Source organism: Apis mellifera, linkage group LG7 (assembly GCF_003254395.2).
Source record: "Apis mellifera strain DH4 linkage group LG7, Amel_HAv3.1, whole genome shotgun sequence".
Lineage (NCBI taxonomy): Eukaryota > Metazoa > Arthropoda > Insecta > Hymenoptera > Apidae > Apis > Apis mellifera.
This window is the reverse complement of record NC_037644.1, coordinates 12,292,068-12,309,208: the sequence shown is the minus strand read 5'-3', so window position 1 is coordinate 12,309,208 and position 17,141 is coordinate 12,292,068. Positions and strand designations below refer to the sequence as shown.

General features: G+C 22.0%; 5 protein-coding genes across 12 annotated transcripts; 3 read left to right on the top strand and 2 right to left on the bottom strand.

Annotated features, from left to right (window-relative positions):
* Positions 1–1,484, bottom strand: LOC552000 (enoyl-CoA delta isomerase 1, mitochondrial). The gene is made up of 5 exons (XM_624382.6): positions 1,277–1,484; positions 943–1,214; positions 648–826; positions 444–565; positions 1–386 (listed from the first exon to the last, which is right to left on the bottom strand). The coding sequence occupies exons 1-5, from the start codon at positions 1,377–1,379 to the stop codon at positions 220–222; spliced, it is 843 nt and encodes a 280-aa protein (XP_624385.4). The 5' UTR covers positions 1,380–1,484; the 3' UTR covers positions 1–219.
* A 333-nt stretch (positions 1,485–1,817) lies between these two features.
* On the top strand, positions 1,818–10,134 carry LOC552026 (F-actin-uncapping protein LRRC16A). Of its 5 annotated transcripts, XM_006568318.3 has the most exons (24): positions 1,818–2,122; positions 2,398–2,495; positions 2,605–2,655; positions 2,725–2,918; positions 3,006–3,183; positions 3,259–3,497; positions 3,576–3,670; positions 3,806–3,847; positions 4,211–4,398; positions 4,519–4,596; positions 4,679–5,012; positions 5,088–5,484; positions 5,573–5,891; positions 5,959–6,072; positions 6,147–6,352; positions 6,546–6,633; positions 6,741–6,962; positions 7,367–7,387; positions 7,507–7,648; positions 7,723–7,972; positions 8,047–8,825; positions 8,893–9,132; positions 9,299–9,363; positions 9,632–10,134. In XM_006568318.3, exons 1-24 carry the CDS (start codon positions 2,086–2,088, stop codon positions 9,743–9,745), a joined length of 4,491 nt encoding a protein of 1,496 aa, XP_006568381.2. In that variant the 5' UTR covers positions 1,818–2,085; the 3' UTR covers positions 9,746–10,134. The 5 variants fall into 5 exon arrangements, with proteins under 5 accessions (XP_006568381.2, XP_003251213.2, XP_006568382.2 ...); XM_003251165.4 differs by lacking the exon at positions 3,806–3,847; XM_006568319.3 differs by lacking the exon at positions 7,367–7,387.
* A 2,627-nt stretch (positions 10,135–12,761) lies between these two features.
* Positions 12,762–13,701, top strand: LOC552050 (uncharacterized protein RAB5IF homolog). The gene is made up of 4 exons (XM_624429.6): positions 12,762–13,052; positions 13,130–13,233; positions 13,306–13,435; positions 13,510–13,701. The coding sequence occupies exons 1-4, from the start codon at positions 12,954–12,956 to the stop codon at positions 13,549–13,551; spliced, it is 375 nt and encodes a 124-aa protein (XP_624432.1). The 5' UTR covers positions 12,762–12,953; the 3' UTR covers positions 13,552–13,701.
* Positions 13,702–14,299: 598 nt separating this feature from the next.
* On the bottom strand, positions 14,300–17,057 carry LOC409272 (EKC/KEOPS complex subunit TP53RK). 4 transcript variants are annotated; one of them, XM_006568325.3, is made up of 4 exons: positions 16,946–17,057; positions 15,047–15,245; positions 14,707–14,970; positions 14,300–14,640 (listed from the first exon to the last, which is right to left on the bottom strand). In XM_006568325.3, exons 2-4 carry the CDS (start codon positions 15,243–15,245, stop codon positions 14,393–14,395), a joined length of 711 nt encoding a protein of 236 aa, XP_006568388.1. In that variant the 5' UTR covers positions 16,946–17,057; the 3' UTR covers positions 14,300–14,392. The 4 variants fall into 4 exon arrangements, with proteins under 4 accessions (XP_006568388.1, XP_392793.4, XP_006568387.1 ...); XM_392793.7 differs by lacking the exon at positions 16,946–17,057 and adding an exon at positions 16,384–16,493; XM_006568324.3 differs by lacking the exon at positions 16,946–17,057 and adding an exon at positions 16,401–16,479.
* Positions 15,646–16,931, top strand: LOC726661. Its single transcript, XM_026441957.1, has 3 exons — positions 15,646–15,831; positions 16,411–16,432; positions 16,793–16,931. Exons 1-3 carry the CDS (start codon positions 15,681–15,683, stop codon positions 16,875–16,877), a joined length of 258 nt encoding a protein of 85 aa, XP_026297742.1. The 5' UTR covers positions 15,646–15,680; the 3' UTR covers positions 16,878–16,931.
* Positions 17,058–17,141: the final 84 nt, after the last annotated feature.

Here is a 17,141-nt window from a genome sequence, read left to right as displayed (position 1 = left end):
TTTTTATTGAATTATATATTTATTGAAAAATATAAATTTAATATATATTAATACATTTCAATATATCAATATATTTGTATAAAAATTCATGTTTATAAAATTCCCTACAATAAATTTTTATATGAAAATTTATAAAAGTTCTATATTAAAGTTTATTTTTATATTACATAATATTATTTCTTTAACTATAGTTGAAAGAATATTTATTATATATTTGATTTAAACATTTTTATTTTTCAAAGCTTCGATATATAATTTTAGATTAGCTTGCACATTTGGAGATTGAATAAATGTTAAAAATTTATTAAGATCTGAATTTGCATTTGCTTTTAACCATAATGAGTTATGTTTTCTTAGTTCCATTTTTGTTTTTTGTCTTCCTTTAACTTTATAAATACTTTAATTAGTAAATTTTATTTATTTTAAGTAAAAACTATACTTACAAGGTATATTCTTAAAACTTTTGATGTAATTTTGACATCTTTCAATTGCATTTGCTTTATTTAAAGCTAATTCATCTACAAGTCCAATTTCTAATGCTTCTTTTGGATGAAACAATGTTCCCCTAAATTAATATTTTTTTATTAATTATAAACATTATAAAGTAAAATAAATATTTTATTATATATTTGTCAATAATAAATTACTGTAAAAGTGCTAATTCAGCTCTTCTATATCCTATTATATCAATGTAAAGAGCCTTCATCCATTCTGGAGCAACAATTCCCAATTGTGTTTCATTTAATCCTATGGTATGTTTTCCTTCAACTAAAATTCTATATTCACAAGACATTGCTAATAAACATCCAGCAGCAGGACTAGAACCCTTATTAATAAAATTACATTATAAATATTTATATATTATTAATATTATTAAAAAAATAATTTTTTAGATTATTTATATTATTATGTTAGTTATTTTGTCAATATTTAGAATAATACATTAATAGCAGCAGCTATTGGTATTTCCAAATTATATAAAGTTAACCACATGTTTTGTATTGTAGTCCAATATTCAATAAGTTGTTTTTCAGTTCTATTATATAATTCCTTTATATCAATTCCAGCCGAAAATATATTTGATAATGATGATGTTAATATAACACCTTGACATTTTTGTTTTTGTACATTTATTAAGGATGTATTTAAAGCATTTAATAATTCTTTATTTAAACAATTTATAGGTGGATATGCCATTGATATTGTAACAATATCTGGAAAATAAAATTATTAAATAAAAACTTATTTCATAAAATTAAAGTAATCATAATATTACCTGTATCATCTTTCGTGACTTCAATTACTTTTGAATTTACTGTATAAGTTCTATATAAAGGAATTTTTAAACTTTTGTTAAAAATTTTTTTTACAATAAACATTTCGATTATCGATTATCAATAAAATAAATATAATTTTAAAGTTAAAATAGAATAGTATAATCACTCTCGTCTGCGGTATAAATATATATGTATTATACGATCATAGTGCATAATTTTATATCCATTTTATTTTTTATTATATATATAATAATTATTTTATAAATTATAAGTAATATTTAATTATTTTATAATATTTTGTAATATCATAAATATTTCAATAATATTTTTTTTTAAATATTATGTTAATAAAATAAAATACAATTCAGAAAAGAACGTAATAAATCTTATTATTAAATATTTAAAAAAAATATTTTACTAATCAAATTTAAATATTATATTAATTGTAAAATTTAGTAAAATATATATATATATAAATTGATATAAATATTTTTAGATATATAATTAGTATAATTCATTAAAAATATGATTATTATAATTATAAATTATTATAAGAGAGAACATATATTAATAAAACAAAAAAAGAAATCTTTTAAAAATAATACACTTGTAAAAATGGAACGGAATGAAACAGAACAGATTACGGGCAGGTGCTAATATGGCGGCTATTCAGCTTTATAGTTTCGTGACATCGCCCTTTATCTTAACATTTTTTTAAAAAGTTACAAGACTTCGGTCACTGTGTGACAAGAAAAAATAATGTCTTAAATGGATCAGTTGATATTTGAAAAATAAATCAATTAGCAAAATGTCAACAAGATCGCAACTTACAAAAGATTTAAATGGTTTGTCTTTTATTGAATGTTTACGTTCGTATTGTCGAGCTGTCATACATTAAAAAAATACGATTTTTTTTTTTAAACAATCTTTATTTAATAATAATATTTAATAATTAATTTTAATAATAATAAATAATTTAATTTTGTTAGTTTTTTTTATTCTATATTATAATTATAGGAATTGGATCCCAACTGAATTTTAAAAATCTTTCTATTAATTTCATACATTTTATTAATTATAAGTATGTATAAATCTATTTTTTATAAATTATTTTTTATAGAATCAGTGAAAGCATTATTAGGTAAGCATGTCAAGATATTGTTAAAAAATGTTGTAAAACTGGAAACAAAACAAGATAAGCAAGAAAATCGTGTTCTGGTAAGTAATATTTAAAATATTAGAATATTATTATATAGTATGAAGTAGAATTTTTAAAATTATTTGAAATGATAAGTTAATAAAAAAAATTAAATTTTTATGAATTAAGGTCTTTTCACCATGCCGTTTATTTCTATTAACGGCTAAAGTGCCCACAAGAGTAAGTTTATAAGTATATAAGTAATTTTTTGTTATAAATAAAATTTTATAATTATTTATTAATTTACAGATTGACTGCCATTTTCACTATTTAGAAATAACATCCATAGAATCCAAAAGAGCAAATCAATTATCTTTAAATGTTGGGGAAAGATATTATAATTTTACTACCACGGGAGCAGGTGCAGATACTGCAGAAGTAGATGCAATGATTGAGGCCTTACATACTGCAATTCGAAATATCTTTCCCACTGTACCATTAAAGTATATATATTATTTTTTTTATATATTTTTTATGTATTTATTTTTATTGAAATTATTGATATTAATATTATATGATTTTTATTATAGTTATATTATAAGAAAAATAGAAATAATACCAGCTAGTAGATTGCAGAGTATAAGAGGTAGTGAATTAGCTAGAAGTACAGAAGCAACAAGACATACAGGACCTTGTGGGGGATTTTCAACCCAATATGCATGCATGTGTGATTTACATGGTGTACCATATAGAGAAGAAGTAGCTTGGGTAACTTGTTAAAGTATATGAAATATTATATTATATTATGTTATTGAATTTTTTTTAAGAGAATTTCATTTATAGGATGTTGATACAATATATCTCTCTCATGATACTAGAGAGTTAAATTTAAGAGATTTTGATCATTTAGATCAAAAAGATTTGGTGCCAATTATTTCTGCTTTGGAATATAATACTTGGTTTACTAAATTAAGGGCATCTCATCTTAAACTAAGTCATGAACCTTTAGAAAGATTGTTACATGTTATGCGCAGATCTCTTTCCATTCAAGAACTTTATTTAGATAATCTTGGAATAAAATGGTAAAAATAAAAAAAAATATAAAAATTATAAAAGTAATTTTATATAATAAATTAAAAAATATTTATTTATTTTTTTAGGGATTTTGCACATAAATTATCGTTAGCTCTAATCTCTAATGCTAATACAATGTTACAGACTATTGATCTATCTTATAATACTATTGAAGATAAAGGCAAGTATTATATATGATTTTTATATAAAATATTTTTCCTTAGTAAATCCATTTTGTATTTATAATTTCTTATTTTTTAGTTTTTAAATATATTTTTAAAGTATCCCTGTACAATTTTTTTTTATATTTTTATAGGAGCCTCTAGCTTGTGTGGGATAATAGCCAAATTAATGCAAGGTGTGCAAATAATTATTAATGTTATTAAATTCCTTAACTTTTTATGTTTAGAAACACAAACCTTCATTCATTATTTCAGTATAAATTTAATTATTTAATATTCATATTCAATCTATATATATTTAACAATATTATATAAATTTATATAATGTTATATTATATTATATATATATTATAATTATTATTAATATATATTATATTATTTATTTATTTTATCTATTAATTATTAAATTAATAAATTAAAATTTTTTCATTTAATATTTTTAATTTAATTATATTTTAATTATATTTAAGTTAATAATTTAATATCACAAATAATAATAATAATATAACAGTAGTACTTTCAATAGTATCATTTTTAAGGAGGTGCACATTTAAGCGGACCTATTGGAAAATTAGCTAAGGGTTTACAAAAATTAAACTTGGCACATTGTGGATTAACTGGAAAAGGAATAAGTCAAATTGCACATGCATTAAGTTTAAACAGAAGCATGCCAACTAGTTTACAATATTTGAATCTTTCAGAAAACTCTTTGAAAGATGATATCAATGTAAGTTATTTAAAATTTAATTAAATAATTAGTTATATTAATTTAATATATATATAAGAAGTAATAATAAATAGAAAATGGTTATTATAAATTGATAATAAAATGATTATTTTTTTACAGAATTTATGTAATTTTTTGGCACAACCTAATAGTTTAACTCATTTAGATCTAAGTGGTACAGATACAACTCTAGAATGTGTAAGTAATTATGTGTATATTTTAATTTTCTATTAATTAAATTTAAATAAAAAGCTTCATATTTTGTATTTATTTTTTCTAGCTATTTGGTGCTTTATTACGGGGTTGTGCAACTAATCTAGTCCATTTAAATGTTGCTCGCAACTCTTTTTCAAGCAAAAAAACCAAAGAAATACCTCCCAGTTTTAAGCAGTTTTTTACAGCTACTCTCTCATTAAAGTACTTAAATATATCTTGTTGTAAATTGCCATTAGAAGCATTGAAACATTTATTACTTGGTTTAGCATGCAATGAAAGTACAGTTGGTTTAGAACTTGATATGAGTGGAAATAATTTAAGCTCTATGGGTGCTCATGTATTGGAATCATGCATTCATGGTGTACGATGCATAGCATCATTGGATATTTCAGATAGCAGTAAATATATATTATAATGTAAACAAATCTATTATTTTAATGTTTAAATTTTTCATATTTTATATTTTTTTATAGATATGGATGTTGATTTAGCACAAGTAATAACTGCTATAGGAAAAAATAAATCTATCAAACAATTATATATGGGTCGTAATACTATTAGCATGAAAAGTAAACATATAGCTATTGTGATGGATGCTCTTGTACAAATGCTCCAAGAAGATGATTGTGTTTTACAAGCATTACATTTACCAGATTCTCGATTAAAATCTGATCTCTATAATCTTATTAATGCTCTTGGGAGTAATACATGTCTTCATATCTTAGATATTAGTGGTAATCAAATTGGAGATCCTGGTGCTAGATTATTAGCAAAAGCATTACAAATTAATAATCATTTGAGGACCATTATTTATGACAAAAATAATATTACTCTTCAAGGTTATGCTGACATTGTTCATGCCTTAGAAAAGTATATAATTTTATATATTAATAATGAAAATATATTAATAATTCTGATTTATAATTCTGATATTTTAATATATAAAATTCTTTTGTAGAAATTGTAGTGTACGACATATGCCATTTCCAATTTATGATTTACAACCTTGTATGAAAACTTCTGCTGAGAAAACTGAACAATTAATTAAAAAAATTCAGGATTTATTACAAAGAAATGTTACACCATGTAAATATAGTCATGGACAAGCATTTAGATTGCAACAAGGATTTTTATTAAGCTCTACACAACAAATGGTCGATAGACTTGTTGTACAAACTCAAGATACTATTAAAGCTATTGCTGCAGAAAGCTGTGATGCTAATAATGATATTAATTATGCAACTGGACTGATACAAGATGCAGATAATTCTAAGCAGGTATAAGATATTAAATATTAAAGAAAAATTATGAATAAACCTTTATATGCAAATAAATTTTTTTTAGCTTTTACCACGATTACATGAAGTTCTTCAACGACGAGATGAAAATAATCCAATTGAATTAAAATTACACGAAATGGCAAACGAACTTCATAAAGTTGTAACTATATATTTGCAGGTATTTTATATTTAAAAAAAAATATATTTCTATTATTATTAAAAATTTAATAATTAATTTTTTAAATAATATAGGATTCATTAGATGCTATGATAAAATGTGCAAATGAACAATGTCCTACTATACTTTCACAAACGGTGGTTAGAGGCGATGAAAGTGAATCAGTTGCAGTGGAAGATGATTTACGAAGTAGTTGCAAAGAAAAAAATCAAATCAGTAGTGAATTTGTTCATACTACTATTACAGAACAGGCTGGAGCAGATATAGTCAATAGAGTCAAGTATGTTTAAGTTTATATTTATTTATATTTACTTATAATATTAATTTTTTTTATCTTTTTTATCTTTTTATCTATTTTTATTATTTTATCTTTTACTTATGATATATATGTTATATATATTATATATATTACAATATTATATAATAATATTTTATATTAATTTTTGTAATTATATTACTATTTATTTTTGTAGTGAATTAAATTTGGCAGTTGCTGCACATGTATCCGATAGAATAACAGATGAAGTAATTGAATCATTATCAAGAAGCTATAAAAACTTAGTATGTATATATATTTCACTATGTATTAAATACATGTTAAAAGATATTAAACCTGAAGTTTAATATTAAAATTTATTAATTTTGATATTAATATTTGATATTTTCAGATTGGTGATTGTGATAATAGAACAAGAAGTAGTACACCTGATGTATTACGACCTAGTGCTGGTTCAATGAGTAGTGGAAGTGTTATAGGAGTTACAAGCACTGTAGGTGTATCTACATTACCAGTTGGTAGAATTAGTATTGCATCAGAAGAAGATTGTCCACCAGAAACTTATTCACTTGTGAATTCTATTAGCCAATGTTCCAGTGATCAATCTCCAATGGTAAATTAATAATTTTTTTATAATTACGTAATGAAAATTATATTAAGAAAATATATTTTGATTTATTTTTATATAAAAAATCATTGATTTTCAAGAAAAAAATCAATAATTTTTTATACAAAAATAAATCAAAAGTTTAAAATATAAATATTTAATTTTCATTTCATTTATTGAATATGCATGCATTTACAAAAATTTATATATATTTTTAAAATATGATTAAATTTAAAAAAATAGAAAAAAAAATTAAATAAATAGGTTCTTTTAAAAATTAATTCTATAATAAATAAATTTTATTGCATAAGAAATCATCTTAAATTTAATTGTATAATATTTTATAATATATATATATATATATATATATACTATAATAATTATAATATAACATTTTCATGTCTGTCTAGAAATTGGATTATTTAAATCTTGTAAGTAAAATGTATACATAAATATTTAAAAATATTTCATTTATTGATTGAAATGTATTATTTCATATTTATTATTTTTTAATACAATTTATTAATTATATTAATTGTTTCTTATTCAGGCTACACCACATTTATCAAATAAACGAAAAAGTTTACATGGAAGGAAATTACGACCGAAATCTGTTGTCGATTCTGTAGAAGGACTTTCAGCTGATGATATTCCAGATTTGTTACCAGCATTACCAAAAAATCAAACAGAAGGTTAACATCTTTTTTAGTATAAAAAATGTTTAATTAATAAATTTATCATTTCTAAGATCAATATATTCTTTTAGCTATTTCAGAAACAGAACATTCTTTAACAGAATCATTAGATTCTGTTTCTGAATTACCTAATACTGTAGGACAGCAACTCCAACATTTAGTGAAATCTAGACCTCGTAGAACAAAAACTAGAGCACCTACAAGACCAATGTTAAGACCTGATCAACCAATGGATGGTCTTGCTCTTGGTGAAGGCCTTGATGTCTTTTTCAGACCAACTACACCAACAACACCTCTTATATCTCCTACGAGTGATGATAGGTATTTTTTAAAAAAATAACTTAACATTTTTTTGATGAAAATTATATATATAATTTTTTTATGTTTTGCTTTAGCTCTTTGCATACTTTTCCAACTGATGGCAGTCCAAATTTATCTCTTACAAGTCATAAAAGTATTCCACCTGAAGCAGATAAAAAACCTGGTTGTAGTTCTCCGATGTTAAAAACACTTCTTGAACCTACACCGCGATCACGTTCTAGTGATAATTTAGAAAAATTCTCTCCTCTTGTTGGGAGAAGATCTCAAGGTGATTCACCATTAACTGCATCTCCATTAACTCGAAGAAATACAACTGATAATGCTCAAAATCATGAAAGAATTATTGCAAAATCTGATAATAATAAAGATACAAATAGCAATATATATAATTGCATTAATAATTCTGCTGATACATCTAAACGTAGTACATTACCAATTGGATTTGGTGCAAGTACTCGTAGTTTACGGGATTCAGATGAAAATCATAAAATGTTACAACAAACAATAGCTACAAATTCTTCAGATAAAGATATAATGATTGTTCCTAAGGATCACGAAAATAGAAAAAGTTTAACAAAAAAATCTATAGTAGAAATAGATAAGACTGTAAATCAACCTTTGCCTTCTCTTAAATTAAGGTCGACTGGTTTTGATCTTCGTAGTCCCACAAATTGTAGCAGTATGAAAAATAATTCAGAAGCATCGAAATCTCCAGTATTAAGATCTTTAACCAAAGGAAATAATTCGACTACAGATAATAAAAACAACGGTACTCTTTCGAAAACTAAACCCATTCCGCCTATAACAGCTCCAAAACCAAGACCTTGGAGTATGGCTACTGATAGAAAATCTGGTATAAAAAAAATATATCATTTAATAAAAAATTATTTGTGATGTATTTTGATTTATTTAATTTTTAGGTGAATTTAATTTATTAAGCGATGGTTCTAGTCCAAATACTTCAGCTGGAAATACACCAGATTCTGGAGATGCTCTTGATGAATCAACAGATAGTGGTGTAAGTGGTCCTGCTTCTTTACCACCGACATTATCAACAAGTAGTACTGCTAGTTCTTTAAGCAATGCAAGTATAGAGAAAAGATCAGTCAGAGAATTGGCAGCTAGTTTAAACAAAAGTAAAACAGAAAGAAAAGAGAATGGTAAGCCAAAAATGCGTTTTTTATTGCATGCTCAATGTATATAGTAAACACCACTCTATTCACGCAAAATTTTAATTATGTATCATTTCCTTATTAATCCCAAGTATATTGTAAATATGCATGTGAATCCTTAAATTAAGAAGCCTTGCTGTATATATTATTTTAGAGCATACCGCACCTGCAGCATGGAGGTCGGTGCTTCAACGTTCTATCAACCAACCAGATATCAAGGTATCTTACGTGATGTCTTTTTTTTTTAATCACTTGATAATTTCCAAAAAGAATGCAATATTAAAAATTTCATACCTAAAACCTTTATAAGAGCTTAAACAAATTGTTTTGCGCTTGAAATTCATTGAACATGAATCGATAATTATAATTTCTTTTTAAAATATTTTATTTGTTTCAATATAACACAAAAACATCGTTAAAAAATTACTTTGAAATATTATTTTGTATAAAATATAATTCTATATATATGGAATTGTTATATTTTTAGGTAATGGAAGCGCCGAAAACGGTTGAAGAAAACCGAATAAATTTTAAACTTCGACGTACTTCATTTTTACGTGATTCAAATTTCAATTACAATAATGACGTAGTTGATGTTTGATTGTGACTTAATACAGTAAAAATTTAAAAGTTAATGTCATTGACTGAATACTTATTAAAATATGTCATCAAAATATTTTATATATAAGGCACAAAAAATATATGTGACATGTTTATATTTGTGCCATATGAAGTCAAATACATAAAAAAGTGCACAAAATAAGGCACAAAATATTTAGGGACAGGGTACTGGACGTCTTATAGAAAGTACCAACTTATTACTAAGATATCATTAAAAATCTTATAGTTTCTTTATAAAACTGTATTTGCAATACGGTTTTTAATTTAGAAGTAAGTATTTGTATTTAGCGTACTCAAATCATTTAATATTTTTATTGCAATACATTAGAACTTTAATTTCCATAAAAATATAATAAATACTTCTACATTCCTTCAGATTTTTTAAAAAAAAGGTCTGTTTGATATTATGAATAATATTATTTGAAAAATAAATCATGTCATATTTGTTTTACCATTCAAATATTTATATATTGTTTATCTGTACATTTGAAATAATAGATTTTAATATAAATTATATTTGATTCTAATTATTTTAAATATATTGATTGCTAATCTGTTACCAAAAAATTAGCACAATGTATTTTTAATGACATTAAATAATGTTTATTCATATTATTTAATTAGTCGGAATTAATTCTTTTAATTTCATAATAATTATTTTAATTTGTTTTTCATACAATCAGTTGTAACAGACCTGTGATTATTAAAATGTACGTTTTTATTTAAACCAGATTAATTATTGTTTATAATTTTTTATATTTGTTTTCATATAACTTTTATTAAATTATATTATTTTTATTTAACAATTTTTAAATATAATTGGAATTGATAAATGCATAAAGCATATTCCAAAAATTATAAAATGAAATGTGCCATATAACATAATATTTTATTTTTCACATAAAGAAAATTATAAGATTTTTATAAAAATTATGATATTGTCAACGATTATCACTGATTTATGAAAATTTAACAATGAAATATATAAACATTATATAATGCATATATAATATATATAATATATGTGAGTGAGAGAAAAACTAACTAAACTTTGAATTAAAATAATCAGCAAAAGATATTACAAAGTATTATTATATTCCAAGAATTTTTTTGCAATATTTGTAAGTTATATTTGCTATTTTATATCTTCTTAAATGTATTATAATTAAAAATAATTTCGAAAAATTTTTTTACTATGTATATCCTCTTATAAAAGAATGGCTTTTTACAAGTAATTTTTTTGTATGATGTAAAAATATATAACAAAACATCAATATAACATAATTAAATTTACATAAATATATTATAAGCTAGTTTTTGAATAGCAAAAACCTATGTATATATATATATATATATATAAAAAATTACACATAGATAAATTAGTTATATTTGCAGTTATCATAGACAAACAAATAAATTTTAACATCTATTTAATATAAATATCTATTGGATTTAACTAATAACTAATAAAACATTTAAGTCTTTTTGCATACAAATATTTAGAAACACAAATCATATAATAATATTACATATTAAACTGAAAATATTCTTTTTAAATTTAATTAAACAAATTTTGAAACAAAATGTGATTGTTGTATTTTTACATATTAAATACTAATCTTTACAATCATAAATATTAATCTTTACAATCATATAGATTATAAAATTTTAAAGACTTTTCTTTTATTAAATAATTATTTATTTTGAACTTTACTAAATAAAATTAATGCAATATACATTAAATCATATATTAATATGAAATATTTTTAAATAATACAAATAAATTAGTATCATAAAAATTTTTAATTAATCAATATTTTTTATTGTTAATAATTTCATTCACTATTCAATAATGTTCACTGATGAATTTGTAATTTAATTACTTCTAATATAATTTTTGTAAAGATATATATATCTGTAATTTTGCTTAAATGCATATAATTAATATATATTTGTATACATATTACATTGCAGGTGATTTTTTAAAATATATATAAAAATGTAAGTTAATTATATATATATTTACAAGAAAAAAATTTGTATTGATTTCTATAAATATAAAATAAGAGTTAAAATTTAAATAACTGTGCCAAAAACAGAATCATTTTATATAAACTTATCAAAACTCGTTCAATTTTTAAGATATTTATATAAAAGTTACTCTTTAAAGTTTAATATATAATTTTTTTTTTACACCAATTATTATTATACTAAAAAGATTACCTGTAATAAACTATATTTTAGTGTGGAAATATATTAAATGGAATTACTCTGTATATATGTTAGAATGAGTGATATAATATTCACACATTCATATACATATATATATATATATATATGCGTAAAAAAATTAAACACATATAGACATTTTTTCTTCATTACATTCCTGTATTTATATTTATGTATACATATATTGCAATTAAGCATATTTCAAAATCTGTTATTGATTGTATTATATATATATATATATAATAAATATTATATATATAATAATAATAACATATAATTATCAATAATTTAATAATTGCAGATTTTGATATAACTTATTAATCATGCAATATAAAATCATGCATTAGTAAATAAAGATTCCCATACATAGCATATTGATTATTCTTTTTATTTTATATATATTAATAGTTTTGTATATTTATATAATTTTATATAATTATTTTTTAAAAAAATATAATTATTTATTATAATAAGAATATAATTTTTTTTATTTCAATAAAATAATTATTTATTTCAATAAATAATTTATATGAAAAATTTAAAAAAATATTCATTGGTATAATTATTATAAAATCAAAATATATTGGAATTAAATACATAATTTTCAAATAATTATGTATAATATATATTTAAAATCATTTTTAAGTTTAATATATAAAATTATAAATTAGAAAAGTTAATAATTTTACAGGTTGTTGATAATGCTTTAAAGTATTAAGCATCAAACTATGTTAAAATGTATTTAATATTTTAAAAAATTAACAAATTATTATAAAATATAGCAAGTTAATGCGCGTGCGTGAAAAATTATATGAAATCTGGCATTTCCATAATTCAAGAGATGGAAGTATAGCAGTGGAACGTTTGAGGAAATAAAAGTACGTGAAATTCGTTTTACTTAGGAAATGTTAATGAGTTTTGTTATATGGTTTATATTGTTAAGTTGAGAAGGTGTAGAAATGTCACGATCAAAATCTGAAAAGATTGGAAATGGTAATAAATGTGAATTAAGTGTATGGACACGTGCGATAACAGCTAATTCCGAATGGCCAGACAAAGTAAACATAACCATACTTTGATTATGTTTTTCATTTATTTTTATGAATTCACTTATTTATCAACTTAATTATTATAGGAAGAATTTTTGGATGTTATATATTGGGCTAGACAAGCAATTGGTATTATAGTTGGTATAGGATGGGGTCTTATACCTTTAAAAGGTTTTATAGCTCTACTATTGTAAGTTAAAATAGTTTATATAGACCTATATATATATAATTATATATATTAAATTTGTGATTTATATTCTAGATTTGTATTAGTTAATGCGGGTGTTACATACCTGTATTTTAGCAATTTTCAACAAATTGACGAAGAAGAATTTGGTGGTATATGGGAATTAACTAAAGAAGGTTTTATGACATCATTTGCTGGTTTTTTGGTAATTTGAAATTATTTAATTTTATTTGTTTTAAACTCTTTAAAATTATAATTTTATAATATTTTTATTCATAGGTCACATGGATTATTATATATTCAGGATTACATTTTGATTAATCATTTTTAAACTAAAAATATTAATGCATATATTTTTCAAGAATCAAGTATGCAATTTATCTATATTTTGTGGAAAACAAGTTTTTCATATAGATTATATGTTTTGAATTTATGGTGTATTTAATAAACATACAATAGAATTATTTGTTACTTACTTGGATAATTCTTGTTACATGAAATTAAATATACAAACTATTCATCTATTAAAAAGTTTTTTCATAAAAAATTAGTAAATTTTAAAGATTAATTATTTGTTCTTAAAAACAATGCTTTTAAATGTTAATTATAAAACATTTTTATTTTATATTTAAAATTTCTTGCTATATATTATTGATATAAATAAGTAATATAAATTATGTTATAAGTATTGCATATACCAAATCAGATTATATGCAAATAATTAATACATAACAATTATATATAATTAATATAAATAAACATTTTAAGTAATTATATTGCTCAATATTTATAAGATTTAATATAACTATATTCATATAACTATATATAAACAATATTCATATTTGAATATATTGTTCATGACAAATAATGATCTTAGATTTAGTTTTAACAAATTATATAAATTTAAAATATCAATATAATTTTAATATATATTATTCTAATGATATTTCTAAAAATAATTAGAAATATAATTATAAAATAAATATCAAATATATATATTAAATTAAAATTACATTTTATTTAATATCAATTATACATATTAAATAAAAATAATATACTTCAAATTTCATTTAACATAATTTATTTAAGATATATAATATCATGTAAATTATAAAAAATGTGTTAATAAAATGCCAATATATTTATAAAAAATATATTGAAATTAACCGATCATTAATCGTTTTCGTCCTCGTAATTGTACTTCCTTATATTTAGAAACAATTTCTTTACATTGATTTTTATTTGCATAATGTATTTGATAAATATCAAATATTTTTGAGAATAATGAAGGTATTTCTGAATGTGCACTTAATAATGATCGTTCAAGAACGTATAAATCGACTGCTTTATCTTCTATGTTCGATTCTATATGAGCTAATCCAAAATCTATTATAACAAAATTATTCGCAACTACAACGAAAAAAAAAAGTTAAATTATTAAAATAATATTAATTGTAATAAATTATAATTGTATACCATCATATTTTTCAATATAATTGTCAATATTTTTCAAAAGAATATTGGAAGTAGTTAAATCCCCATGAATTATATTTTTCAAATGTAATTTAGCAATAAGTACTCCAAGTCCTTGTGCTATAAAATTTAACAAATGATCAATATTTGCTTCTTTCAAAACATTTTTATCAAGAAAATCTTTTAATATTATTGCATCTTGTATATATTCCATATAAATACATCGTCGTTCTAAATTTATCAAATATATAGCTGGTGTTGCGATTCCTTAAAAAAAGAAAAAAAATTCTTTAGAAAAAAAAAATATAAATTTGATATACTATTGATATTCATATTATTTTACCTGCAGTTTTAGCACGGAGTATAGCACGACATTCGGCTTTTATTCGATCTTTTGTGAGACGTATATCTAAGTCTGGATGTCTATATTTCTTTTCGAATCTTTCCTTGATTAATGTTAACTTTCCCAGATAAGTGCCCTTATATATACGTGCTTCAGCGCCTTGTGCTATTAATTCAAAATCTTTTATATTATTCAACATCTGAAATATATATTTTATCTATATTTTTTCTATTTTTAAAACTTTTGTTATTTATATTAATTATTTGTTAAATTAAAAAAAATATTTAAGTTTATATTTAGTGATCATCAATATAAAAAATATTTATTTTTTTATAATTTAAAAATGTTAAGTTAAAAATACATTAATTAAAATATATTTTTGTAATTTATTTATAATATAATCAATATCCAAATGATAAGTTATGAGAAAGAAAAGATGAAGTTATTCGCGCTAGCAAGGGCAAGATGAGGGCGAAATGCGAATCGATCGTTACCCAAGAGCGTCCTGCGCGCTAATCGCTATCCCGGCGCTAGTATTCGCCCATACTTTGTTCCTATCGGATTGACAAGCTAATACTGTGCTTTTTTGTTTTGTTTGAATTATAGAAAAAAATTTTTTATTTAACTGATAAAAATGAGGGACGAAGTGAAGATGGATGCAAATCGGTTAATTGCCGAAGTTTACAAGCGGCCAGCGCTTTGGAACCAAAGGCATATCTCTTATCATAATCGTGAGGTGACGAACCGCGTTTGGATGGAAATTGCATCGATATTCAAGTTACCCAGTAGGTGCATTGCTGAAATCGTTTTTCATATATCTCATTCGCGCGCGCATTTTTGTGATCCATTCTATTAACAGATTTTTAGTCTCATTTATAATAAAATAAAACCTATTTAAGTATACTTAAATATAAGTATAAATTGTTACTATTATAATATAATAAAAGAATTATTAAAATATTAAATTATTTAAATATTAAAAAATAGTATTTTTAATATATTTATTATGTATTTATCTAATGATTTAAATTTTATAATAATAGTGTAAAATATTTAAAGTTCCATATGTAAGAAAAATTTTTTATATTACAATTATTTTAATTATTACATAAAAATATATACATAAAATATGTATGTATGTTTTGATGATGCAAATATTACTTGATTTCATTGTATAGTGTTTTAATATATTCGTGAATAATGATCCAGTTAACCTTACTTTTTTATAGTGATATGTTACTGAATATATTGTATTTTAAGTCAATTTATAATTTTAATTTAATACACAAATCTTAATATCACTTAATATTTTATTCTATGAACTACTGATAACTTACAATTTATTATTATTTACCGTATTAAAGCTGAGAAAGATTTAAATTGTATGTAAGTACAAACTTGTTAGTTAAAGACGCATGCGTACAAGCAGTCAATAAATTTCAATTGTCGCATTTATTTATAAATTATTTTTATTATTTGTAATTTTTGTTATTTATATTTTAATTCATAATTATATTTTATAAAAATGATGTTTTACATTATTATATATTATTTTATATGCGTATGTATATCAAAATATAGTATGTGCGAGCGTGTGTACGCGCATGTATGTGTTAATATAATTTTATAATTTAATTGAAATCAATTAATCTTATTAAATTAACTAAATTGATGAAGTATTAAACATATAAATTACTTAATTAAATAAATGATATAGTTAAAATACTTCGTATTCACATTTTTCAGAACCAGTATTAAAAGCAAAATGGAAAGGTTTGCGAGATACTTTTCGAGCGGAATTAAAAAAGGATCAAGTTTATCGCAAAAGTAAATTTCATCGAAATAGGCCAGTATGGATACATTTCAAAAGTTTGCAATTTTTAAAAGAACAAATGTTACCTCGTCCTCCTATTTGGGAACGAAGTAATTCTTGTCAAGATGATGATCGAGTACCTAGTGAAAGCGAGAGCGATGGAGCTTTGATACAGAATGGTTCGTCGGTAACAAATAGAAATATAGAAGATCGAAATACGATTGCGAATCATCTACTGTCGATAAATAGCGACAACGGATTAAAGATCGACGCTGTCAATCA